Genomic DNA, 25,993 nt, shown 5'->3' on the forward strand with positions numbered 1-25,993 from the left:
TTGGTCTTTGGCATTTCTTGATGCTGTAGCACTTTGCTCTGCCACTTTAACATCCCTTTACGGTGTTTTTTTTTGTGGGTGGAATTTTCCTGTTTTGTTTTGTTTTTAAAGGAAGACGATAAAACAACGAATTCCCATCACATGAAACTGTTTGCTGTAGTGAGTCATTGGACCATAAGGACCGCAAGGGTCATCTATTCTAACCCATAGTCACAGAACACTGTGTCCTGCACCAGATGGTCCCTCAGACAGGTCAGGACCTCTGAACTGCCCTGCCTCAACCAATGCATGTACGCACAGACCACATGGAATGAGGCAGGGTCAGCTCTGGAGATTCCAGTCTGGGTCCATCTCTAGTTAGAAGCAGCCCCCACAGAAGTAAATAGTCACTCACCTGACTTCAGGAGCAGCCAGGAGCCTGCAAAGAGCCCCCAGATAGTCTTTACACTCGGCGTCTCGCAGGAAAGCCTCCAGCATGCCTTCTTTGTCCTTGTGAAGATCAGCCAGCAGCCCTTGGACGGCCTGCAGCACCCGCTGGGGGTCTGGGGAAAGCAGCTGGGGGAGGGAGCTGCACATCTCAGCAGCATCCTCAGCAGACACAAGACCAGGAGCAGAGGTCCCCTCCCCCTGCTAGAGTCTATGGGAGCCACCAGAGATGTCCCCCCTTGGAAAAGACATTGGAGCAAATATGACCGGGACAGCGGCCGCTTCTGGTTCCTTTCTTCTGCGTTTCTTCGAGATCTCGCCCCAGCTCACGGAAGTATTATCATCCCATCCTGGCTGCAGCTGGGTGCCTACCAGTGCCGCCTGGGTCTCAGGTTACTGTAAAGTGCAACTAGACGATTGCACAGAGATATACACACCATGAAGGCAGCAAAACTCACACTCGGGCACTCACCGGAGTCTTGGGCGGAAAGGATAAAGCTGCCCTGACACCTGCCGCTGGGTAGGAAACAAGAACCGGAGGCTCAGCAATCCCAGAGCCAGTTATTCTCAGGTCTGTTCTTTCCACTGCCCCTTCTCCTAGCCGTTTCTCTCCCTAGCACTTGGTGGATCAGGAAGCAGCAGTCACAGAATTACAGCCAAGAAAGGGAAAGTGCAAACCCAGGAGCTTGCATCGTGTTTAGTTTTTCCTAGTGCCTTGCCTGTTCCTTTCTCCTTTCAGCCTGGATCCCTGGAGCCAATGCCTCAGGGCCAGTGTGTGTAAGTATCTCATGCCCGGACAGCAGTCCAGGGCAGGGAGGGGAGGTCCTTTCAGTTCACAGAAGATTGATGTCCCACGCCACCAATCAAAGGGAAGCCCTATCTGGGCAAGGAAAGCACTTTACTACTCCAGTTACTGTGGTTGTCAGTTGCTTTGTTATCATGTCATATTTAAAGGGGAACACTCCTGTAACAATCCGCACGAAACCAATTCTTGCCTGTAGATGGAAATATACATTAAAGAAATAACGCACAGAGGGGAAGCCAATATTTCCTGCAATAAGAAGTCAGCATTCCCACTGAAACCAGGAACGAAGGGTAGATCACTGACAGGAGACGGCTAACAAAGGCCCCAGCCCCGCAGCAGGATCCACACATACAGATGCTCGCAAGTTGCGCCCATGCAGGGTCAGGGCCAAAATGGTCTCTCCCATGTGCATGCTGCCAGATGTGGCTGTTGTCTTGTGCAGGTGAGTTCGTGCTCCTTGGGGCGAGGGGAGAAGGCGGAGAATGGCAGGCTGCTTTCCCTTTTTAAGGAGAAACTCTCATTTGGAATTAGACCTGGTTTATTTTGTTTCTGCAGCCTGGGGGGGTGAATGGCACTGTGCTTCCACTCCCTGCCCCCAGCAGGGAAGAGATGAAATCTCTCCTTGGCACCCATGTAAAGGAAGAAGCGAGATGTTTCATTCGGGTTTGGAAGCGAAGCCCCTCTGCCCCATAGCCTTAGGCCAATGAGACAAGAGCTTCCTGGCAACTGCAGGCATTTCACTTGTTCATTTCGCTGAAGGTTAAACGGCGCCCTGCACCTTGCCGTGGCACGGCTTGCACCCAGCAAAGAGCACGTAAGGTGTGGCTGGCTTTGTGCTTCTCTTTGCACCGGTGGAAATAGCCACCCAAGGAGCCCGACAGAACTGGAAAAGAAGCTTCCTTCCTCATGTTCCCACTGGGCAGAGCATGTGGCGGGTCCCCTCCATGCCCGATCCCCCCAGCAGGAGTCTAGGCCGGCTACAGAACCGGGCTCTTTGGTTCAAGCTGGGAAGCCTCCCCCTGTTTGCTCTGCAGGCCTTGGTGAGGGGTGGTCGGTGACAGGGGAGAGGGATCAGAAGAAAGAGATGGTCCAAGGTGCAGATCCTTTGGCCAACCCTGCGGCCTGGCCTGGCTTTGTCTGCCTTAGATGGTTATAAGCCCTGACTCTGCAAACATTCCTGCACCGGCTTCACTTGGCCTGGCCTCTCCTTGAAGCCAGCGGAGTTACTCGGGTATAAAATGAAGCACGTGTTCGCAAAATCAGGGCCTTAAGTCACCCTGGCCGGTCCCTGCCTGCCCGCCGGCTGGTTCCCCTGCGCCTGGGACAAGGGCGAGGAAGGAACGGGTCAGTTCCCTGTGCCCTGTTTCCATTGGGCACGAAAAGGGGACTCGGGAAAGCAGCATGCGTCTCCTGGCGCTTGCAGTGTAAACCCCCCTGACCGCCGTGCTCCGAATCCAAACCGAATTCGATCCGCCTCGCCGCGGGCCCTTTAAACGCTGGGCGGGGAAGGTACAAAGAGCCACGCTCGTCCCTCCCCCTAAGCCCGGCTCCTTCCGGCCCTAGCTCTGCGCTGCCGGGGAGGGCGGCCCTCCACTGCCTCCCAGCCCCGCTAGGGCCGAGCAAGCGCTGCCGTCGGGGGGTGACCCCGGCCCGGCCGCCCCATGGAGGAGCCGGCCGGGCCGTTTTACGCGCTGTGCCACGGAGAGCACCGGTATCTCTGCTACTGCGCCCCGCAGGAGAGCGGCGCCTTCAATATCTAGTGAGTGCGGGGCAGTGACCCCCTCCCCCGGGCTGGGCTGGGCTGGGGGGCAGGCTGCAGGGGGCCGGGCGGGGGAGCTCAGGGGGGTGTGGGACTCTGCAGGGGGCTGTTTCCCTGCCTGCTCGGGGATGCCCGGGGGAGCAATGGGCATGGGGGCCGGGAGCCCCTGAACCCGCTGGCAGCCGGATATGATGGACACCCCGTCAAGGCAGGGGGGCAGGACCGCTCCCAGGACCCCTCGGTCCAGCACCGGCGTGTGAGCCCCCCGCGGCTGGGGAGATTGCAGTCTCTGCCCCCGTGGCCAGCACTGGGCCGAAAAGCCCCGTCTGCAGAGGTCCCCGGGACTCCCCTGTGTTAACAGCGCCTTGGACGAGGGGCTGCAACGGATGGAGTTTTCCACTCTTTCTGCTGCCTCTTTACCCTTCTGGGTTCCCTGGGGAGCCTGGAAAGAGACCAGGGTGTCTCTCGGGTTCAGTTTCTCCTGTGTTCGCTCATTGCATCAGTGGCCAACAATTCACCAGAAGAGTTTAAATCCAGCCCCGCAATGGTTCCCACTAAAAGACCAACCCACGCTGGGAAGCTTCTGTTCATGCCAGGTTTTCTTGTAAACTCTTTATCCAAAGGCTAAATCGGTGCGTTCCTTTTTAAAAAACCAATGCCAGGGCCTGAATCTCCGGTACCCTCCACCTAGCAGCGCAGTCATTAAAAGGGGGACATACATTACATTTGCACTTGCTTTATGGCGGCTTTGCAGTGCCTGGTGGTATAAAGGGGCCCCTGATGAATGAAAAGACAGCACATGCTGCATGTCACTGGCATGGTCAGTTCCCAGCAGTGAAGTCACTTTCCCCTGTTTGGACTGATTGCCCCCAGAGTAAAAGGAGAGAGTAAAACCATTTTTGGGCTTGGTCTTTGCTACCCTGTTAGGTCGACATAAGGTCAACCTACTTACCTCTGTGTGCACACCGCAGCCTTGTCCCTGCCGATGGAAGTGCCCTCCGACACCCGACAACATAACTCCACCTCCATGAGAGTGTAGGGCTTATGTCGGTGTAGTTTAGGGTGACGCAGTGTCCCTGTGGATACTGCCGGTTACTTACCTGGCTGCTGGCTGTCACTCTTGTCAATTTCACAGCTCCAATCTATGCCCTGAAATTGACATGAAAGCTGGGCTGGTGTAGGGCTGGGGACCCAAGAGCCTGGAGGGGGGCACCCCCCATGTGAGCCTGGGAGCAGCACCCAGGCTCTGAGCTGAGACAGCCTGGCCTCCGGGAGGGGAGCTGTGCGCAGAGTTGGGAGCCCAGGCTCAGCCCCCCACACTGCCGCTCTTCTGTCCCTGGAAGGGCTCCTGGGGAGGATGTGCACCACCCACAGAAGAAGGGCAGTGTGGACGTGAACCACTGCAGACTGTAAATTGACCTCATGTAGGTCGACTTAAGTTTTTCGTGTGGACGTGCCCTTAAACACAGGACAGTAATTGTAAAAACCACGGCTGGAATGGCGTGCTCAGAGGCTGGTGTACAGCCCCAAACTACTTCAGCTGATTTTTTGACAGGCTAGCTGTCAAGGTTATAAAGTGACTTTGACTTTATCGCGTCTTGTTTCCACAGTGTAACCAATGCATTTGAGGTCTGGAGTACTGATTTCACACAGGAGAAGCTGGAAGGACATGTAGGTAATGCTTGTGTAGGTTGCAACCTTGGGTGGCTGAGATGCTAGGCATAATGGGTACCACTCACAACAAGTCTACTTAAAGGGGACCTGCAGATGTAGGGTGGGGTGGTGTTAAATTTTATATATATTATCATTTACAGAGAGCAATTTTTAAAAATATGGATTAAAAAACAACAGTTTGGCTTCTTAAAAACATCATAATTTGCCTGAAAATAAGCAGAGAAAATCAGGACAAAATAATCATAAGAGAACTGGAGTCTCTGATTATAACTTTGAAAGGTTATTATCCAAGCACTTAGGAACAATAATTGATATTTATTGGAGCTGTAAAAGTAGGCTTGGCAGACTGCAATTTTTATTTTTTATAGTTTTGATGGACAATAGCAATGTTTATTTTTAAGCTTTTTTTTAGATTTTCATGTATTTACATTTTCACAGTTGTGGGAATTAGTGGGGGGATCAGGCAGTAATTATTTAATGACAGTTGCTGTTGAGATTTAAAAAGCTAATGCTTTATAACAATTAAAACATTTAAATTGTCAGCATCACATGACAAAATGTATAAAGTAAATATCCTTAAATCAAACTCTCATGAGTTCTCAAGCAACATTTTTCTTGCTTTGCCTATCTGTACATTTTGATTTATTATCAATGGAAATCAGTTTATGGGTGTATGCGCAGAAATCAATGTTTACTGATACCCATAAAAATGGAATCTTTCCAAACCTATGTATAAGTACCTTCATGGGGGGAGAGGGGGAACTAGTACTGAAGTTGCTCTTCAGTCTAGTGGAAAAAGGCGTAACAAGAACATTTGTACCAGTGTGGGTAATTCTCCATCTCCTGATGTCTTCAAATCAAGACCTTTTGGCAGAGATGCTTTATCCAAGCACAAGTTATTGAGCCCAGTACAGGAGTAACTGGTGAATTCTCCGTGACATACAAGAGGTCAGGCTAGATGAATCCATCTGACCTTACAAGCTAGGAATGAATTGGCCAGGTGCGTTTGGAATTTCACATGAAGGCAGCACTCCCTTCTGCTTCCTCCCACACCTGTCTGCTTCATGCAGGTGAGCTGGCGTTAGACTGAGTGCTTGCAGGGGCTGCACCAGGATGTGCTCCATGTTCCCCAGTGAGATGCTTGCTCTCTGGGAGGTTACCCAGCAGTAATTTTGTCACTAACGATCTCTTTCGGTGGGAGGAAGCAATCATCCTCCAGGGCAGTGAAGAGGCTGGTGTGATGGAGTCGCTTTGAAAGAGCTCAGCGCTTGTCTGATCTGCCTTTGGCCTGCCCCCGGTGTGGCTGCGAACACCCGTACAGAGTGGTTGTAAAATCAGAATGTGCTTTGCACCCATGTTCGCTGGTGTAAGGGGCTGCACACGGCACAGCTGAATCAGGCCCCATGTGCCTGTTCCTGGGGGCTGAGGCTTCTTCTGAGGGGGGTGTCTCTCTGTTTCAGAAGTCCCAGAGCGGGATGTGTCCTTCTGAAGATTACAGCACAAAGTTCAGGTGAGCTCTGGGGTGAGATCTTCTGCCTGCGGACGAATAATCGGGGCTCATTCCGGTGGGCCTTGAAGCCCTTGTCTCACTCCAGTCTCTCCCCTGTGCAGAGAAGCCTTCGGGCACAGAGCGGCTGCCCTGACGGTGCACAACAGCAAAGCCACCCTCCAGCTGAAGGAAAGTACCTGGAGCTTGACTTTTGACCTGTTCAAGCTGCCCTCCTCCGAGGCTAGGAAGCGGCTGCAGGCTCTGACGTTTGGCTTAGCGGGTTGTGTCAGCAAGCTGGAGAAACGCCTTGAAGGTACCGTGCGGGTGTCTGCCCGTGTTTTGGCGTCGGGGGAGGGGAACATCGATTTCAGCTGCCATTATCGTACCATCTGCTGCCCCTTGAGTTCAGGGCAACCCCTCCTGGCTGGGCAAGGGCAGATCCCTTGTTATGGCCCCCTCGGGCCTGGCGCTGGGGGAGTGTGGGAAGTTGGTGCTCAGAGATGGCTCCATCTTGCCCGCCTACAACGGAGGAAAACCTGCACTTGGAAAACTAGGCTGTGCTGGGCCAGCCTCTGTGTGGACAGCACATGGGTGCAGAGCCAATCTCAGGGCAGGGGTTTGGGGGTGCTGAAGGGGTCATGCTGCCTGGCCTCTGAATCTGGGGTAATGGGGCAACTTGCATCACGCCTTTCCTCTCCCACACACATTCTGGAAGGGGGCCCAGCCCTCGTGGCTGTTGCTGTGAGGGGGATGGAGGGATTGGGAGAAGATGGCTCAGCGTGAAGGACTGGTTAGAAGCCATAGCTGAACTGGTTTCTAGCCGGAGCCTGCCAGGATCTCAGTTGGCTACAGAAGAGTAAAGGCGTGTGGTTGTTTGCTGGCTGTTGGGGCAGGTGCATGAGAGGAGACAGGTGGCTGAGTGTAAATATTACAACCCAGCTGGAGATGGCAGAGTGCAAGCAGGGATCTTACTGGCGCAGCGGTCCCTGCCCTGAGAGTCTGATGGTGATCCGTCGTGGGGTGTGGGGCAGGGCTCTGGGGGATGCGCTGGGTGGAGAACGCTGCTTGTGGGGAACAGGGTGTTTTCAAGAACTGCTGTGCAAGCATCTCTCTCAGCCCACGTACTCTGCTCTTCTCCCGTTTGCTCTGCACTTCCTCCCGTGTGGTGCTGACCACTGCACGCAGCCACACATCTGGGAGCACGGGGCCATGTCTGCTGCACGCGGGGCAAACCGTTACAGAGCGTTAGTCTGACCAGTCTGTTTCCTTCTCTTAGCCGCAGAGGATGCCGCTGCCGCTGCTTCGTGCAGTCCAGAGAAGAACCTGCTGCAGAGCCAAAGGCTGTTGATTCCGGGTAGGGTTAGGATGGTCTCTGGGATTTTGCTGCCCTCCTTGTGTTTTGCTCCACATGAAGTTTCTAGCTGTTGGATCCATCCACTCTGCAGAACTCCTCCGTGCACCATGAATTTGACCCCCCGCACTCCCCATTAAATGCACCCCGCTCCCGCCGTGTTAATGCAACCTTGAGCTCACAGGTAGCCAGTAACAATCAGGGAACCGAAAAGTTAGATTCCCAGGCCAACAAGAACTGTGCGGCAGGGCAGGGGCTGTGTCTGGGATCCACCACATGCTGGCCGGCACTGCTCCAGTGTCCCTCCGACTGAATGTGCAGTGGGAACGTTGCCAGGCACCGAAACGATGCTGCCCTTCCATTTGGCTTTGCTCTCAAGCCAGTGTCACTCCATGAAAGCTCACTAGGAGCGGGTCCCTCTCTAAATGATGCCATAAACCTAGTGACAACCCGGAGCTGCTCTGCTGCTCCCCGGGGCAACCTGGTGCTCTGCAGCAGCAGCGGGGACTGAATTGGGACCCTCCTGCCCCCGTTGTAGTGTTGCTGGTGGCTTGCCAGCAATGGCTATAAAGGGGATGCTTTACAGAGGCCACTGGCCACAGCCAGACTCCGCGGTTGTCTCTGGCTCGCAGGCGGCAGGCTAATTAAAGGCAGCCTGGTGTTGCCACATGAGGTTTCACCCTGGCCTGGCCGAAGCGGCACTTTGACCAGCATCTCTCCTCCTCTCTGAGCAGACCTGAGTCCCAGGAAGAACAGACAAGGCGACACAGCTGGGACAGCCAAGAGACGAGCTCCAGGAGAGTCTCTCATTAACCCCGGATTCAAAAGGTAACTCCCTCTGTCTTCTCCTCTCCCAGCCTCTGAGCCCCCTCCCTGGCACTGCTGCCACCTGGAGCCAGGCCGGACAGACGTGCTGCGCCGTTGCCTGGTAGCCCCGACTCAGAGGGGTCTGTGCGATGCCCGGCACGGCAGCCGGAGAGCTGCCAGCGGGGCCCTCGGAGTTTGATCGTCCAAGTGTGGCAGCCAGCGACTGGGCCCCCTTCTCTGTTCTCTTCCAGTAAGAAGCCCCCCACCGGGGTGGATTTTGAAGACTCCTGACCCACCCTGCCGGCCTGGGCCCCTCTGATGCGAGTCCCCTTAAGGAAGTGTTTTAATGAGCTGTGCAGACGGTGGCGTTTTACCGCCCTACCTATGAACTTCCAGCCTCTTGCCGCTCCCCATGTGTGAATGCTGAGAGCCTTGCCCGCCCTGTGCACACCCAGGCTCAGGACCGGGCACCCTTCCCCCACCACCGCAAGCCATGCAGCCGGGGCGGGGACCAGAACCTCCAACGGAGGCCATGGGCAGAGTCGCTTCCCTTATATACATGCACATAGCAAACGCCCTGCGCTTCCCAGCTGCTCCCTTCAATCCCCCCCCCCCCCCCCCGCTGTCTCCATCGCTCTGGGCGAGGGGTTTGTCATGAATTCTTGTTTTAATGACTTTTCTACCAACATTTTAACTCCCTGCTGTGTGTAACTTATTCAGAATAAACCATTGACTCCAGCCGGCTTTGATTTTTCTCTCCCACCCACTCCACGCCAGCAGCGTTTGCCTCCCAGGGGCGGGCTGGGCTGGAGACACGGGCTGGGGAGAGTCTGGGCCTGGAAACTCTGCAGTGCTGTTGCGAGGTGGAGACGGATCTAGCTTCCTGAGGGCACCTCCTCCCCTGTGCGGAGTGGAGCAGGGCTGTGGGGGGGGGAATTTGCTCTACAGTCCTGCCCCATCGCCGAAGCAGGTAGTTCATTCACAACATCACCCTGTGCTTGCTTTCCTCTTTATTGATCCGTTTTTAAATGCTCAGGTATGATACAGGCAACCTCCCCATGCAGAGTGGGTGGGAGACAAAGTGGTTCCCGGTTGTGAATGGGGGTGGGAAGAGGTGGTGTGTGTGAGGTGAGGCGAGGGCGTGATGGTCGCCAGCCCGCCCCCTCCCTGGCACTGCTGCCATCTGGCTCCCAGCTCTTGCAGCGCGAACGAGCCAGGCAGGGCTTCACGGGCGCTGCCCAGCAATGCTGGGCCTGGCTCAGAGCTTTAAAGGCTGGGGCGACGCCACCTGGGCTCTCTGCAACGGCTGCACCAGCCCCGTGCCCACCGTGCCCGCTCTCCCCTCTCCTGGGGACACCCAGAGCGAGGGCTGCATTTGCTGCTCCCGGGAAGCCTGGTCTCCCCTGCTGGCTCCTGGCAGCCTTGTTGTGTGGGGCTCGCCCTTCTGGGCCCCGTCTACATTGAATCACCTCCCCCCCCCCAGCTGACGGGGGGGCTGAACAAACGCTGACCACTGCAACGGCTCCTGCAGACGTGGCCCAGCCAGCAGCAGCGTTGGCGAGAGCAGGGCTGAGCCAAGGGCAGCTGCCCCGCACAGGAGCTTTCCCAGCCCCACTGCTCGTCTCTGCTCCTTGCCTCCCGGGGGGCTAGTCTGCCCTGCCCGGCTTAGCCCTCTCCACAGGCTGCGGCCAGCTGCCCAGCCCCCAGCAGAGCGGATGGAGGCTGCTCTGCCCCACCCCAGCCAGGCTGGTCCCTAGGGGTAAGGGGCAGAGCCCCAGGCTGCCCTCGCTGCAGTCGGTGGAGTGGGAGATGCAGGGCGGAGAAGATGAAGAGAGCATTGGCTGGGGCGTTTCGAGGGGGAGGCTGGCGGTGGCAGGGGAGAGATGAGGGCCGGGCAGGGAGGGGAGGGTTCGAGGGGCCGAACAAGCCCCGCAAATAGCACCTTCCTCTTCTGCGTGCTGAGTGCGGGAGGCGGCTGGAGAATGGGCGCAAGGAGCCAGCGGCTCTGGTCCCGTCCTGGGTGCTGCGGCGGAGTCGTGACTGGCCCACGGTGCCCGGCGACCTCTGGCCCCACTCCCGCCCGCCCCTGCCCACTGCGGGGTCAGGCTGGGCAGAGCAGCCCCCGTCCCCTCTCCAGCCCGGGTAGCGAGAGCAGCGGGTGCAGGGCGGCGCCAGGCTGAGCAGAGGCAGCGTCGGGCTCTGCCTACGTGAGCGGCCTGACCACGGGGCGATAGGCCAGCACGATCTCCGCGCTGCGGGGGCAGGTGTAGGTGAACTCCTTGGTCTCGTGGGCGTTGTCCAGGTAGCGCCAGATCCCGCGCAGCTCCTGGGGGATGCCCAGCTGCCGGTAGTGTTTGCCCACGATCTGGGGAGAAGGGGGGGGTGTAAACTCTTCCCTCCAGCCCCACGCTGGGTCCGTGCCCCCTCACCCAACCTGCCCAGCCCCAGCATGGCCCCCCGGGGTCCCTGGCTAACCCGCCCGGCCTGCCTTCCCCAGGGCAGCACCTGCAGGCTGGAATGAAGCCCCCTGCGCCGGAGCTGACCGGCTCCGGGACCCCCGGCTGGACTCCGCTCCCATGTCAGAGAAACTCATGCAGGCAAGGTGGGGCCTGGTGGGAGGGCAGGGGGGCAGAATGGAGGGAGGTGGCGGGGGATGGTGGGCAGCGAGGGGTGGGGAAGGGGGAGATGAGCAGGGCTATACAGGTGGGCGATGTGGGGGGGACGGGTTGGGGCACGGAGGGGGCTGGTGGTGGCTGAGGGGCTGTATGGGTGGGGGCTGGTGGTGGCTGAACAGGCAGGGAGTGGGGGGCTGGCCGTGTCTGCACAGCTGGGGAGGGGGATCTGCACTCACCTGGACAATGTTCAGTTTGGGCAGCAGGCTGCAATCAGCCAGCGTCAGCTGGTCGCCGTCCAGGAACTTCCTGCAGGAGAGGGTGAGGCGGGGGTCCTGGGCCAGCTCGTGCTCCAGGGGGGTGCTCAGGTACCGGTCCAGTTTCAGGAGGGCCTTCAGCAGGTTCTTCTGAAGTGCTGGGGAGGGGGGCGGGGAGAGGGGCAGATCATCACTGCACAGCCGGCACCTGCTGGGGGCTGGGGGGATGGTGCTGGGCTCCCCAGGTGACTGGGCAGTGCTAGCATCCATCCCCCCCCCCCCGTGCAGAGAGGTGCCTGGGGTGCCTGGAGCATGTGCACACTGGGGGAGGGGGCATTCCCTGTGGGGTGGAGCTGCCCTGCCAGCCCCAGACACCAAAACTCCCTAGTCACCCCCCCCCCCCCGGCGCTCTCCCCCGTGGGGGCGGGAGGGGGCAGATCTCGCACAGGCTAGGCAGAGCAGCAGATTGCTGCATGCGACTGGGCGTGAGGCCCATCTGGCCTCTTGGGGAGCCTCTCCAGGGCAGAATCGACCTGTGTTGGTGGGGGAAGGGGGAGCCCTGCCAGAGCCAGCCCTTCCCCTCCCAATCTGTCCCACGTGATCACGGGATTCCAGGAGCAGGGCCACGGGTACAGGCGGGAGTACAGGCAGTGCCAGGAGGGGGCACTGGGGGTCCCGGGGAGTGAGCAGGCCAAGGGCACTGGTGGGGGCAGCAGTGTTACCCCACCTGGCTGCATGTAGACACCCCCCACCCCCCGCCCGCCCCTGGGTGAGCCGAGCCCGCACCATCGTCCTGGGCAGGCAGCGGGTTCTTGATGAAGGCGGAGAACTTCTGAAAGATGTCGTTCCCGGCCGTGCTGGACTCCTTGTAGCGGGGAACCAGCCCGGGGAAGCTGCGGGAGGCAAAGGGAGTGAATGAGGGGGGGCAGAGCCACCAGGCGGGGATGGGGGGTCTGCCCCTGCCCCTGGCACCAGAGCTCACTGAGATACCCTGAGAGCCGACCCTCCTCCCCACAGCTGCACTCTCCCTCCAGCTCACCCTCCCTTCTCCGTCCTGCTTGGACGCCTCTCTCGCCCCCATTCCTCTCTCCCCCCGCCATGGTTTCCCCTCATCATCCCCCTGGTCCCACCTGAGCCCCCTTTCATCCTGCCTTGGCCCCGCTTCTCCAACCCACCTTGTCTCCCATCACTGCAGGGACTTCTCTCCCCTACTAGCCGCCCCCCCCCCCCCAGACTGATGCCCCCCAGCCAGGACTCCCCTGTGGGGCTGATCTCTTGCTGGGCCCGCCTGCGCTGCCCAGCTCGTAGGGGAGGGGCTGCCCCCACTCACTTTGGGGGGCCTAGGGTCTCCTCCAGGAACTCCTCGATCTTGTTGGTGTCGGTTTTGGGTTCCCCGTTGTACATCAGCACGGGCAGCTGGGAGCCTGGGGCAAAATCCTTCAGCACATCCAGGGCCCTGCAGGGGGAGGGCAGAGGCTGGCAACCCCAGGGCACGGTCACCCTCCTCCCGGGTGCAGCCCAGCTGCTGCCCGGCTGCAGAAGCCCCGCTGGTACAGTGCCTTCAGGCTGCCCCGATGCCGGCTCAGGGCCAGCGCTGCCACGCAGGAGACAGACCCAGCTTCCCCGCGGGTTGACGCGACTGCTGCACCCGGCTTAGTGATTGCCCGCCACCCAGCCTCCTGCCGTGGGAAGCTGGCACCGAGCAGCCCTGGCCCTGGGACAGTGCTGTGGGAGCAGGCTGGGGAGGGTGGCAGCAGGAGCCTCCAACCCTCCTGCCTGCCAAGCTGTGTGTATCAGGGCTGGACTGGATGAGCGCGGGGCGGGGGGTTGGGGGGGGGGGGGCCGGGTGTCCCCCCCTGGACAGTCAGGGGTGGGGCAGGGGGTACTGGTGCTGAGAACTCTGTGTCTGGCCGGGCTGGTGCCCTGTGTGGCGCCTCTGCCCTGACCCCGGGGCCATCTGGCACAAGCAAGGTGCTGGCAGCCATGGCGCTGGGCGTGATTCAGCCAGGCAGCTTCACAGCCAGAGGAAAGGGGGGGCTGGGAGGCTGGCAGGGCGCTTGCTGGTAGAACCACGGCGGCGGGCGGGGTGGTGCCCTAGGGCCGTGCTAGCCATTTGCCACGGTGCCTGGTGCGGCCTCACCTCTTCATATCCACTGTGGTCAGAGTAAAGGGGATGCCCTTGAGAAGCAGAATCATGAAGAGGCGCTGGCAGAAGGGGCAGTGCCCGATGCTCTCCCCATCGTCGCTTGCCTGGGGAGACAAGAAGGAAGCGTGGTGAGCCGAGACACGGGCAGCGCTGCCGTTCCCGTGGCCCTGACTGGCACCGCCGGCGCTCACCCCGAGTCTCCATGCTCATGCTGCAGGGCCAGCACCCAGCGTGGGCTGGGGTCAGGGTGGATTTTTCCCTGAACTGCACAAGTGGGATTTCAGGCTGAGCCGCTCTGTGCGTCAGTGGGTCCCATATGGGGTTTGAGATTAGAGAGGAGCCTGAGCCCCAAAGCCAGGCTGAGTGGCACTGGGATTTTTTCTTTGGCTCCATCTCTTTGTGATGCTCCTTGATCCAGCCCCCGCTCCCCCCCCCCCCAGGTACATTGACCAATCGCAGCTTGTGAAACGCTGGGCGATATAAGATGCTGCGTGTCTATTCGTCTGCAGTAGCCTTTAGCCATTGTGCTGGTCTCATTCTCCCCTTTATACAGCTGTGGGAAACTGAGTCACAGTGCTGCAGTGACTCCCCCTAGAACAGACAACGACTCAGCGACCGGTCCCACAATAGGAACCTCTTAGGAGCCACCCTCCTCAAAGCAAAAATAGTTGACTACAAATGCTCATCCTTTTCCCAACAGGTAGAAAATTTCTCCTATTCCTAAAAGACGCACCCTGTGCCCTGGAGAGAGGCAAGCTGGGCTTGTCTAGGGAGGGATCCTGCCAGGTACTTCTAGGCCCAACAATTAGTTAATTTTTTGTATTAAAAATGGGCTTTTGCTCTGAGCCGCCGTGTCGGCATGGAGCAGAGTGTAAAATGTCATTGCGAAGGGACTGTTTCTGGCACTGAACTGAGCCTGTGCCGCCTAGGAGCCCAAATGCCACGGGGTCCTGTTCTCCGGTCTGGGCCCACCCCTGCCGCGTGCATGTGTGTGGAGACACCAGCATTTGGCACAAGTGAGCACAGGCGCGCCAGCGAGGGCCACAGGCCAGCAGCAAGAGGGCAGGGACGCATCTCAGCAAACAGCAGAAAGGCTCGACAATAGTTTTGGGCCCAGATCTTCGGCTGATGTAACATGGTGAGGCTGCAGGGAGCTGGTGTAAATCACCATTGCTCCATTCCAGTCTTTTACATTTGCACCAGTGAAGGATTTGGCCCTTGAGTCTTGAAGTTGGTTTTGCCCAAACATCTTTCCACAACTGCTCGCTGGCGGGTACACCCCGGCTCGCCCCGTCGTTTCCAAAGCTCAAAGGGGGGGCATGCTTCGTGCCTCCCGCAAAATACTGCCTGACTTCCCCAACAGCCAGCCTAGCCCCATCATCACCCACGCCAGCAGCGAAATCCCCGGACTTCTGTCACAACGAATTCCCTGGCGGAACCTGGCCAAAGCCAACTGGGCCTGTTATAGGGAAGCCATCCAAAAAGTGGTGATCATCTCTTCCTTGGCCTCCTTGGTGCTGCTGCCAAGAAGAGCATCCCCAGGGCTTCTGGGAAGAATACACTCCCCGCTGGACAAAAGAGGCCCGGGACCTGCTTCGGAAATACACCCAGGTTGCGAAGGCCCTGATAGGGGCTCTAGACTCAGCCAGATGCCAGCGGTAGATTGAGTGTGTTGAAGGTCTGGACATCACATGCTCTCTTCGCTGTGCCGGGGCTTGGAGCCATGGAATATCGGCCCTCGAAAGTCCAGCCCAACTCCAGAGCCTCCAAACTGGTGGGGAGCACAAACCGAGCACTTGACAAAAACACCGAGGAAGAGATTCAACATCAGCTATGATTTCAAGCCCGCCACAAGCCCCCATCACCATCAGCACAGATGAAGTACAGGAGGGTTTAGCCACACTGAAGGAAGGGAAGGCGGCCGGTGGAGAGGGTATACACCTGCAATTTTTTGATCAACTGGGTCCCAAGGGACTCCAATGGCTGGCGACACTGTACAGCAAAACCATGGAATCCAGAGGCCTCCCCAAAGCCTGGGAGGAGGCGATAGTCATTGCCCTACTCAAACCGGGCCAGGTGACTGACCAGCTGGGACGCTGTAGGCCGATATTCCCATGCATGACCTAGAAACTCCTGGATAGTCTCATCCTCCAGAGAATCAGCCTCTTGTCGAGTCCATGATCTCCGAAGAACAAGCAGGATTGTGGCCTAAAAGCAGTTGCTGCTACCAAATTTTGGCCCTTGCCATGCACATGGATGCTGGATTCCTGAAGGAAGCCAAGACCGGGGCAGTCGCTGTCATCGGCCTACGACACAGTCCCGATGCAGAAGGATCGTCCCTTGCCTCAAAACACTTCGCCTGCAATGGACGATGCTGAGCGAGACGTGGCCATATGCACGGTCGGGCAACAAAGTCAGCTCGCCCCAGCGCCAGCCTGCCACACGGCTCCGTACTCGCGCTGACGCTCTTCAACGTCTACAAGGGCGCCGTGCCGCCAACCGACTCACGCAGGTTTGCGTATGTGGGTGACTTTGCCCTGGCACCACAAGCAGCCGCCTTCAGCGACATCGAGTCCCCCTGGAATGGGGCTCTAGACACCACGGAGGAATATTTCTGGGCCCAGAGGCTCAAACCCTCGCACAAGAAGAAGCCCGGTATTCCATCTCGTGAAGAGAAATGCTGAGCGCACCCTGCAAGTGACCGTCTGCGGCGCCGCTGTGCGACAGGCCCTGATCCATCTCGGAGTAAAGTGGGATCGCCCACGAACCTTCCACCGGCGATGGCCCTCGTGTGCCCTGGAGCCGAGTTCTGTGCTTCGCTATGGACCACCAGTAGCCACACTCGGCTTGTTGCTGCCCAGCTGAACACGGTGCCTCACTGGAACCCGAAAGCCGACCCCCGGCTGCCTGTGTGGTCACACATCGCTCCCCCATCCATTTGCCGCGATGCCACAACCCACCGGGAGGTCCAGCGAAGCGAGGGAAATGAACGTCTCCCCGTCCACCGGGAGCTCACCGCCGTCCTTCCCCACCGCTTGAGGCCGTGCGAGCCCTTTTGAGCCCACACGCTCAACCTTCCACCAGTGATGGCGCTTGGAAAGCCGAACGGGGTTCCCAAGAAGTCCCAAACACACACCCGGTGAAAGGCCCAACACCGAAGCGCCTGGCTTCGATCTCCCGTGCAACCCTACACCACATCCGCACAAGCCGAGGCAGATGCGGATACTCAATGCACAAAGGGCAAATGAAAAACTCTCCAGGACAGAGCACGGACCGTGTAACGACTCAGTGCCCGATTCGCACATCCGAAGCAGGCATCCCAGCGATACACCCTGCTACTCCTGCTCCAATTATCTGGCTTAACCCCCTGCATGTAAAATAAAAGTTGTTGCTCTACATCAGCCATAGGAAGATGTTTCGATTTTAGCAAAATAAAACTTTGCAGCTGACCCAGAATGACTTTGTGGGGAATTCATTTCCCAGCGCAATGTTACGGCCTTGTTCCATGGCAGCCTGGGCCAAAAACTGTCCAAATGGCCCATTTTCCTCTGAAATGAACAATCCGGCTCAACGTGCAGCTCCGTCGCCTTGTGCCGACGTTTATGGGCGTGTGGAATGCACGCCCACGGCAGGCGTAGGTGTGTGTTACACCCCCTGTGTGCTAGTGTAAGTGCTGACACGTGGGGAATTGGGCCCGGGGTGGGACAGATCAGACCCCGTCCCCATGTCATAAAGCACAAAGCCCTGTGCAAAGCCGCCACGTGTCCTGTGCCTCACAGGAGTGCGCGGTGTCATGCACCCTGGCTCCTTGCCCTCCGCTATGGCTGGGGTGGGTAGGGCAGGGAAGGTCTCCTTGCGATTGTCACCGTCACAAAGAGCACAGCTGTTGGCCACGACATTGATTTCTTAGACACTAGTTCCCGTGCACTGGCCCTTCAACAAAGGGCTGAGCTGAGCCTCCAGATTTGCCGCACCAGTGAATCCAGCCTTGTGCTTATGGGATAGCGACCCAAGAGGACAGGCCAGTGTAATGTGGGTATTTGCAGCCAAGGGCCCAGATTATAACCCCACCTCCACGGCCCTGCCTGCGTACAGCCTGCAGAAAGGGCCAGGGTTCGGAGCAAGCCCAGCTCTGTGACACCGGTGTTCCTCTGCTGCTGGAGACGGGGGGGGGAACCCCCCCAGGTCAGAGTCTCAGGGGGCCCTTGTGACACCTGCCCACGTTCACCCAGTGGGGGTGCTGTCAGCCTAAGTGGTGAAGTCCTGCAATGTGGGAGCCCCAAGTGCTGGCTTCAGGACTGTGCCCAGGTACCCTCTACACGCGGGGCATGGAAGCAATTGCCCTGCATGGCTCTTTCACCTGGCAGGGCTGCGCTGTTAAATTCCCAGCTGTGGTGGTGCACAGCACCCTGCTCCTGTTCCCAGAGCGGCCACTGAGCCTGCATGGGCGCTGCCTGGGTGTAGGCAGTCCAGGAGCCCAGTGGTGGCTTGTGGAGGAGCCCTGCTCTAAGCCATCAGCCCCAGGACTCTGGCAGTGCTGTTTGCAGGGTGGGGAGCATGGCTTTCCTGTGTCGCCCACGTACGGAAGCAGCAGTGAACGCAGGTGGCCTGCAGCTCCCGGCGCAAAGCAGGTGAGGTGCGGGGAGTCGGGCACGCGATTCCCCCGAGCACCGTGAATAAGACCTACCCTCTATCAGCCTGGTCCATCTCCTGAGCCCAGGGTCAGAGCTCTGGCCTGCTAGCTCCCACCGCCTCATGCTGCCCTTGCCTGGGAGGTGGGGAGGTGACCCCAGCCTGCGCCCCACCAGAGTTGCAGGGGGGCTGAGCCCCTAACTCTCCAGTGTGGTGCACTGGAGCTTCCAATATTTTTCTGGAGCAGGGACCTCCCAGCCATCAAGAAAAGCCAGGGCGGGGAAGGGCCCCAGACAGGCAGAGAGCCCAGCCGCTGGCACAGACAGAGGTGATGCATGCAGCTCAATCCCCGAGGCACAGGGAGTCTCATGACAAAATTTAGTCTAAACAGACGTGTCCTTCTCGCGAGTCCCAGGGTGGATGCTGTGGTCTGGCTCCAGCTAGTCTGGTGCAGCGGGTGAGTCAGACACTGGCTGAGAATTACACCCAGGTTAGCAGCCCTGAAATACGAGCTCCAGTCCAGTGCCCTGGACACAGCCACTAGCCCCGGCGAAACCTGCCTGGGGCTGAGCACAAAGGCTAGGCAGGGCTCTACGAGCCAGGGGCTGCCTGCTGCAGGCGGGGGTTAAACCCGGCCCTTGATCTATGGCGGCGAGAGGCTGAGCTTCCCCAAACAGCCGCCATTGGAAGCTCCCACTTGTGGGGCCTGGTCTGCGCGTGGGCTGGAAGGTGGGTGGGGCTGAGGGGGAGGGGGCAGGGCAGGGGGTGGGGCCCCAGTTCAAGTGCTGGTGGTCCCCTGCCCTGCCTCCCCATCCCCAAAGGCAGGAGTCAGGGGCCGCCCATGCTCCCAGGGCGTGTGTCAGCTCTTGGGTTGAGGTTTATAGATCCCAACGCCCGAATGGCCCCGTCCCATCATTTCGTCTGACCCCCCTGGATGTAACACAAGCCAAAAACCTGCCCCCCAAGAATTCCTCCAGCAGCTAAACAGCCAGTCTTGAGTTAAAATTGCCAGCGATGGAGAATCCACCACAACCCTTAGTGAATTGTTCCAATGGTGAATTACCCTCACTGTTAAATGGTTAATTACGCCTTCGTTCCAGTCCAAATCTAGCTAGCTTCAACTTCCAGCCATTGGCTTGGGTTAGCCCTGTCTCTGTTGGATTGCAAAGCCCAGTATTAAATATTTGTCCCCCACATACGTACTTACAGTCTGTGAGCAAGTCAGCCCTGGACCTATCGAGCTCCTTCTATCTTCCACAGTAAGGCAGGTTTTCTAATCCTTTCATTATTGTGGTGGCTATTTTCTGAGTCCTCTCCAATTTACCAAGAACCTTCTTGAATTGTGGGCACCAGCCCAGGACACAGGATGCCAGCAGCGGTTGCACGAGTGCCAAGTAAAGGTCAAATAATCTCCCTATGTCTATTGAAGAGTCCCCTGTTTATGCATCTTTTTTTCAGCGCTACCACTGAGCTTAGCCAAAGGACCACACAATATATTGCACGTACCACTGCATGAGATGTTTGCACTGGATATTGCCGGTGCGGTATGGCCTGTGTGAGGCATAAATGCTGTACATTGCTGTAAGTGGAACGTAGAAGGAGTTGCGCGAACAAGGGCGTTTTGGAGGTGGCAGCACCCCTAGCAGAGGGCCTGCCGGGAGGATAAAATGTAGAAATTCATGAAGTCTGTCCATTGGGTTTTTTTACCCTTCTGTAGTGACACCTCTCCAGCAAGTCTGCAAATCTGTCAGACATTTGCCTGGAGCCTATTAACACCCCAATCAAATCCAAAACTTAACTGCCAACCTAAGGATGACACGTAGCCCAACCTTCAACACCTGCTCGTTTAGGAGGTAGCAAGTGCAGACATCAGTCAAGAACGCCCAAACTACAGAAGTACATAAACACGGGCACATTCACAGACTGTCTCACGCACCTTGCGTTGCCCAGCGGTGGGGCTGGCCATAAATTACGTGGTACATTAAGGGGTGAGTGTGTTTGTTTCAATGCGACAAGCGATGGGTGGGTCTTGAAAACCACCCAAAAATATGTTGTGCAATTTATGGACAGCCCCTTAATGAAGCAACCCTGCCCTGCAGGAGGTAAGTGTTTATTACCAGGCCCTAGTTTATGGATGGGGAAATTGAGGCACACGGCTGACGTGTCTTGTGCCAGGTGACACAGCAATCAGGAGCAGGAACAGGAGGCCCGGATCCTGACACCAGGCTTGTTTGATGAGCAGTAGATGCTGCCCCCAACAAACTACCCAGTAACTGTGGTCGACGAAGCTTTACACCCCGGCTAACCAACCCCTCTCCACAGCAATCCACACAGGCACCCAGTGGTTCTTCTCTCTCAAAGACACAAATCATTTCAAGTAAACATGGCTGGGGTGGGGCCCAAGTTCCAACAAGACTGCGTGCATTCTGCCAGCCACGAAGCCTCGTTGCGTAGAGTACAGGATTCTTTGTCGCGTCGTGTCCGAAACCATTGCCACGGACTGTTCCACCCCAGAGGTGGCTGCACTTCAGTGCGGGGAATCCCAGACTAGATGAAGTCTGTGAACCACGTCAGGAGCCTCCTGGAGGAAAGGCGCTGTAGAGGACAGCTGTGTGCTTGGGGATTTGCCAGAGGGAGGCGGTTGGGAAGGGCGTGTGCTGCGCATCCATAACCGGTTGAGGAGGTTGTGTAAAAGCCCGTGCTCGTTATCTGGGCAGGGTGTCGGCCAGAAACCAGGGGTTTGTCTTTCGATGCAGCCAGCTTGGCAACAGGAAATCAGTAGGTTGCTTTGCTCATGCAAATGCCCGAGGCTGGGGCAGTGGTGCAGGGGCTTTGACCCCTGCCAGTCCACAGGGGTGAGCGCCCAGCCGCTCCAGAGACTGGGGTCGGGCTCCTGGCAGGAGATCTCAGCTCCAGTGCCCTGCTTCCTCCTGTGCAAAGGAGGCTGCTTCGCTGGCTCTGAGAAGCAGCCAGTGGCCCAGGGCGTGGGATCCATACAGGCACCAACAGGCCCTGGGCAGCTGAACACCCCCCGCCCCCCAACTTGCTGGGAAAATGCTAGTGCACAAGCCGGGCACTAATTCGGTGCAATGGGGAGCGAGGAGCTGGGCTGGTGGAACCTGAGCTGCGGGGACAGCCGGTGAGGGCAGGGGACAGCACACGGGAAGCCGGGGGGACTGGAGGGGGAAGCAGAGCAGACAGGTCTGTGCTCTGAGGATACACAGGAGGGCCAGGCTGAGTTTATCCAAGTGCATCTGCCTTCCCCCCCGCCAGCCCCGCAACTCAGTCGCCCTTTTCTCCCCCCGCCTGCCAGCCTTCTCCACAGCTTGGCCTGATACTCCTCCACGCAGCCCTGCCCCACAACCCCTGCTCCCACAGACCCACCCCCGAATACACGCGTCTCTTGCCAACGATCCACAGCGATGGCTGCAAGCTGAATGTGCTAGAGGGGCACGGTGGGGGTGGGGACGACATGCAGAGGAAGGGGGAGCAGCAGGACCTTGCAGGTTGTTTATGGGGTACTATGGGCGGGAGAGACGCAGGATCTGGGGCTGGGGGAGGCGAGGAGCCATGTGTCTTTGTGTTGGGCAGACACCCTGATCGTGGTCCCTGGGCCTAGCTGCCAAGGTTGCTAAAGCCAAGAGTGAAGGCCCAGAATCCTTCCCACCGCCGCAAGAAAGGAGGGGACTGGCCGTGTTCCCATTAATGTCCACGGCCTGCCCGGCCTGCTCAGATCCACCCCACCCCTATTGCACGTCGGTGTACAGCCTGGCACTCTGCACCCATGCCCCACCGCCATTGCTAGAGCTGGGCACAAGTTTTCAACCAAACCCTTTTTTTCAGCAACCAAAGCAGAGTTGGGGCCACCAAAATATTTCATGTTGGTTTCATCAAATTGTTTTGGCCAAAAAAAAATCTCTTAAAAAAACCAAACCCACAAAAAGATCCGGCTCCCGTAGCAAAAAGTTGCAATGTTTTGATTCAAAATAACTTTTTGTTTTGAAACGTCCCATTTGCAATCCTTACGCCAGTGCTCAGAATTGAAACCCCGCATCTCGCTGGGCTGGACCTGAAACAACTCGAGTGGCCAAGAGTTGAGTTTTCATTTGAGCCCAAAGTGAGATTTTTCTTGAAAGTGCCAGCAACCCCCAAAAGCTGCTGTTCTCCCAGCTCCCCTCATCAACGGCCCAGCCACGACTCCAACCCCTGCGCGGGAAAGAGAGACGGGAACCTGGTCAAAAGCATCTATGGCCCATTTTCAGAAGGGCTGAAAGTGCCCAAAACTCAGGGATTTCAGCTCCCCTGTGACTTAGTCCCATCTGAAAATGTTCCCGCGTCTCTCTCCAGACACGGTGCTCGCTAGCGCACTGGCCAAGACTCCGGCAGGTGTCTTGCTCTCTGGCAAGGAGAAGGCCCATGCTACTGCGGAGAGCCCAAGGGTGATTTTCATGCAGTTAATGCTGGACTCTCCTATCAGCCTTATCCCCAGCTTCCCTTAACGGAGTGGCATTGGTACGATCGACAAAGCAAATATAACAAGTGACTCTCTCTAGTTCAGTGATGTGCTGTGCACAGATCCAGCCAGCATTGACTACCGGCCCAGCACCCCCCAGCCAGCCCTTGCACCTAGTTCCAATGGGAGCTGGGCAGCTGCACCTCTCACCTTGATAAACAGCTGGAGTTTGGAGCTCTCTGCCATCCTTCCCGTCTTCTCTGCAGCGGTGGGTGTTGCTCTGAGCGCACACTCAGGCAGACCGTCTTTATAAAGCTCTGTCACTCTGCCCCACCTTTGCTTGAGCTTCTTCAAGTGCATTCCTCTCTGGGGAGCGGGCAGCACCCGGGGCTGCTGGCTGTTCTCCTCCCAGCTCTGGTGCACAGAAACTAACCTGCACCTGGTAGCTATTTCCGCAGAGATCAATGGAGAGATGTTCTTGGGAACATCTTCTGGCCGATGCAGGTGCTGCCACCTGGGAGCTGAGCTGAGGGGCAGTGTCCTGCAACGGCTGGAGTCTGGGGGGCAGGGACTCGAGGGGGCATAGAGCAGTGCGGGGGGCGGCTGAGGGTGGCGGTGGAAATGGAGCAAGGCAGCACGTGGCCAGGGGACCCTGCCCTTCACATCTGACCTGCCCAGCTAATCAGGGCCCTGGTCCTGCAAACTCTGGCCCATGGGGCTGGGCTCCTTGTCACTCCTGTGAGTCCGTGGCACTGTTCATGTGCTGACAGCTAAGCTGGTGCTGAGGGACTGGGAGAGGAACACACTCACAGGTCAGCGATGCCGTCTGTCACGGGAGGGAGGGAGGGCTGGCTGGGGGACGTGCATACAGCACTGTTCATTCTCCTTTGGGCCCCTCGCAGCGCGCCACATTCCCCCCCCCCGAGCTCCCCAGCTGGCTCTCATGGGTAGGGCCCTACCAATTTCACGGCCATGAAAGATGCGTCAGGGACCATGAAATTGGCCCTTCCCCGTGAAATCTGATTTCCCCTGTGCTGCTGGATCCAGCCAGAGCCCCACGCCTGCTAGTGCCAGGTGGGCTGAGCCACTCCCAGCATCACCCACAAGGGAGATCAGACGCACTTCCCAGCACAGCACAGAGGTGAGGGCTGCAATCCTGCCACCCCCCTGACAACAGGTTTGCAAACTCCTCCTCCCTTTAATCCTCTTCTCATAAGAGAGAAGCAAATGGGGAGCGAGAACGAAGCATCGCATACAATCTAAACAGAAAGTGGAAGCTCTTCTGACAGTGTGTGTAATCTGGCCTCGCCCTCGGGGGAGTGAGGTTGGGGAAAAATACCAGTAACTTTCTAGATTGATTTATATGAAAATCCGACACCACTTTGGAGCAGACTCTTGGCTCTGTAGGGAGAATTACTTGATCCTTACGAAAGACAGTAAAGGGCGGGTCTGCCCTTCGTGCTTTTAATTCACCTGTGTGCCTTGCCGAAGCAGCAGCTCTCCAGAAGACTGTTGATTGATAAATAAAACTTACAGCTCCCTGTAGGTCAAACTGTGGGGCTGGGCCTGGTGCTCTACTCTGGGTGTTGCGCCCTGGTGCACTGCATAGCAACACCCAGAGCAGGGCGCCAGCCCCCCCTACTCAAACTGGGCCCAGCCTCCAGCCCATCATAAAGGCCCCCATTACAACCAAGTCTTGTCTTTCGGATCTTCCTGTTTGTTCTAGAAACGCCTCGGCCACCCAGCCCCAGCCTCTTCCGGATTAGGGGGGGGGCTGTACTGCAGCCTTAGCGTGATGTCACCCCTAGTTCTTCCCCCAGCGACTTGCAGCTGGTTTGCGTCTCCCCAGAACCACGTGCACGCTGGACGTACAATGCAGCCCCACCTCCCCTGTCGCCCTCTGCCTGTCCGTCATGAACGAGTCAGACCCCGCTACTCTATACCCGTACTCCACACATGAGATTCACCCAGCGCGCGGGGCGGGCAGACGCCCCTTGAGTGGTAATTTAGCCCGTGGACTAAAACTTCCTGTTCATTCTTCAGCCGCTTTGCATTTGTGACCCCCCTGCTCCCGGGGTCAGGGCAGTCAGCCAGAGCTGGAGGACAGCCTGGGCCCTCAGCACATGAAGCACCCACCGGCCCCGTCTCTTGCTGTGCACTCCAGGGCTCTGAGAGCCATGCACAGAGCAGCCCCCGCCCGCTGCTGCGACGGCAGCTCCTCCTCCTGCCCCTTCCCCAGGAAGGGGCGAAGCGCCTGCTCCGTTTTCCCAGCCGCGCTCTCTGTGTAAACACACATTGGGGATTTGCATAATTCTACGAACATTTGCATTCTGCTTTGGGCTGGTAGGCGACTGCATGGTGTCATTTAGACCAGGGGCTGCAGCACATGGCGACCGGCCCCCAGGTGTGCGGCCCCAGGACCTGAGCAAGAGCCTCTAGCGTCTCTGGGCAGCGTAAACACGACTGGCGTGGCACACAAAAGACAGGTTCCATTTGTGAGACCGGTGCCCACGCCAAGGGGCAGGGCAGGTGTGTGCAGCACCTAGCGCAATGGGACGTGTGCGGCGAGCATGATGGGGGCGGCGGTAACTCGCCTGAAAACAGCCAGGGCGTGGCACAGCGGCACCCTGGGCCATGGTGACTAAGGGTACGTAGGCAGTACCGTAATACATATAATAGCTGCTGTACCACAGTCCCCAAGAGGTCAGTGGGTGGCTGCAGCTCTCAGCCCCTGCACTCAGAGAGCAGAACCAACGACCCAGTGACCAAAGGCTCTTCCCCCACCCACCTCCTGAGTGGTTCTAGTCCCAGAGCTGGTTTGAAAGTCTTGGCTTTGCCCGGCTGGGTGGATCCAACCAAGTCGATGCTGTACAAAGACTCATAGAGGATGAGGGTTGGACGGGACCTCAGGAGGTGTCTAGTCCAAGCCCCTGCTCAAAGCAGGACCAGCCCCAACTAAATCATCCCAGCCAGGGCTATGTCAAGCCGCAGCTTAAAAGCCTCTAAAGATGGAGATTCCACCACCTCCCTAGGTAACCCATTCCAGTGCTTCACCACCCTCCTAGGGAAAAACGTTTTCCTAATGTCCAACCTAGACCTCCCCCACTGCAACTTGAGACCATTGCTCCTTGTTCTGTCATCTGCCACCACCGAGAACAGCCTAGCTCCATCCTCCCTGGAACCCCCTTTCAGGTAGTTAAAGGCTGCTATTAAATCCCCCCTCATTCTTCTCTTCTGCAGACTAAACAAGCCTAGTTCCCTCAGCCTCTCCTCATAAGTGTTGTGCTCCAGCCCCCTAATCATTTTCGTTTCCCCCTCTTAGACTCTCTCCAACTTGTCCACATCCTTTCTGTAGTAGGGGCCCCAAAACTGGACACAATACTCTAGTTGTGGCCTCACCAATGCCGAATAGAGGGGAATAATCACTTCCCGCAATCTGCTGGCAATGCTCCTACTAATGCAGCCCAGTATGCCGTTAGCCTTCTTGACAACCAGGGCACACTGCTGACTCCTATCCAGCTTCTTGTCCACTGTGACCCCCAGGTCCTTTTCTGCAGCAGTAAGTCGATGCGCAGGCAGGGA

The 25,993-nt window shown here is 57.8% G+C and overlaps 2 protein-coding genes across 2 annotated transcripts; one reads left to right on the top strand and one right to left on the bottom strand.

Moving 5' to 3' along the window:
* The first annotated feature begins 2,630 nt into the window (after positions 1 to 2,630).
* PAXX (PAXX non-homologous end joining factor) lies at positions 2,631 to 9,205 on the top strand. The gene is made up of 7 exons (XM_067561479.1): positions 2,631 to 2,990; positions 4,601 to 4,661; positions 6,125 to 6,174; positions 6,276 to 6,466; positions 7,430 to 7,507; positions 8,239 to 8,332; positions 8,563 to 9,205. Exons 1-7 carry the CDS (start codon positions 2,893 to 2,895, stop codon positions 8,600 to 8,602), a joined length of 612 nt encoding a protein of 203 aa, XP_067417580.1. The 5' UTR covers positions 2,631 to 2,892; the 3' UTR covers positions 8,603 to 9,205.
* A 1,309-nt stretch (positions 9,206 to 10,514) lies between these two features.
* Positions 10,515 to 22,657, bottom strand: CLIC3 (chloride intracellular channel 3). The gene is made up of 6 exons (XM_067561478.1): positions 22,622 to 22,657; positions 13,321 to 13,430; positions 12,511 to 12,636; positions 11,967 to 12,073; positions 11,163 to 11,338; positions 10,515 to 10,676 (listed from the first exon to the last, which is right to left on the bottom strand). The coding sequence occupies exons 1-6, from the start codon at positions 22,655 to 22,657 to the stop codon at positions 10,515 to 10,517; spliced, it is 717 nt and encodes a 238-aa protein (XP_067417579.1).
* Between the last annotated feature and the right edge of the window lie 3,336 nt (positions 22,658 to 25,993).

The sequence above is a fragment of the Emydura macquarii genome, unplaced genomic scaffold, assembly GCF_026122565.2.
Source record: "Emydura macquarii macquarii isolate MOO-44397 ecotype Brisbane River unplaced genomic scaffold, CSIRO-AGI_Emac_v2 contig_2417, whole genome shotgun sequence".
Taxonomy (NCBI): Eukaryota; Metazoa; Chordata; order Testudines; family Chelidae; genus Emydura; species Emydura macquarii.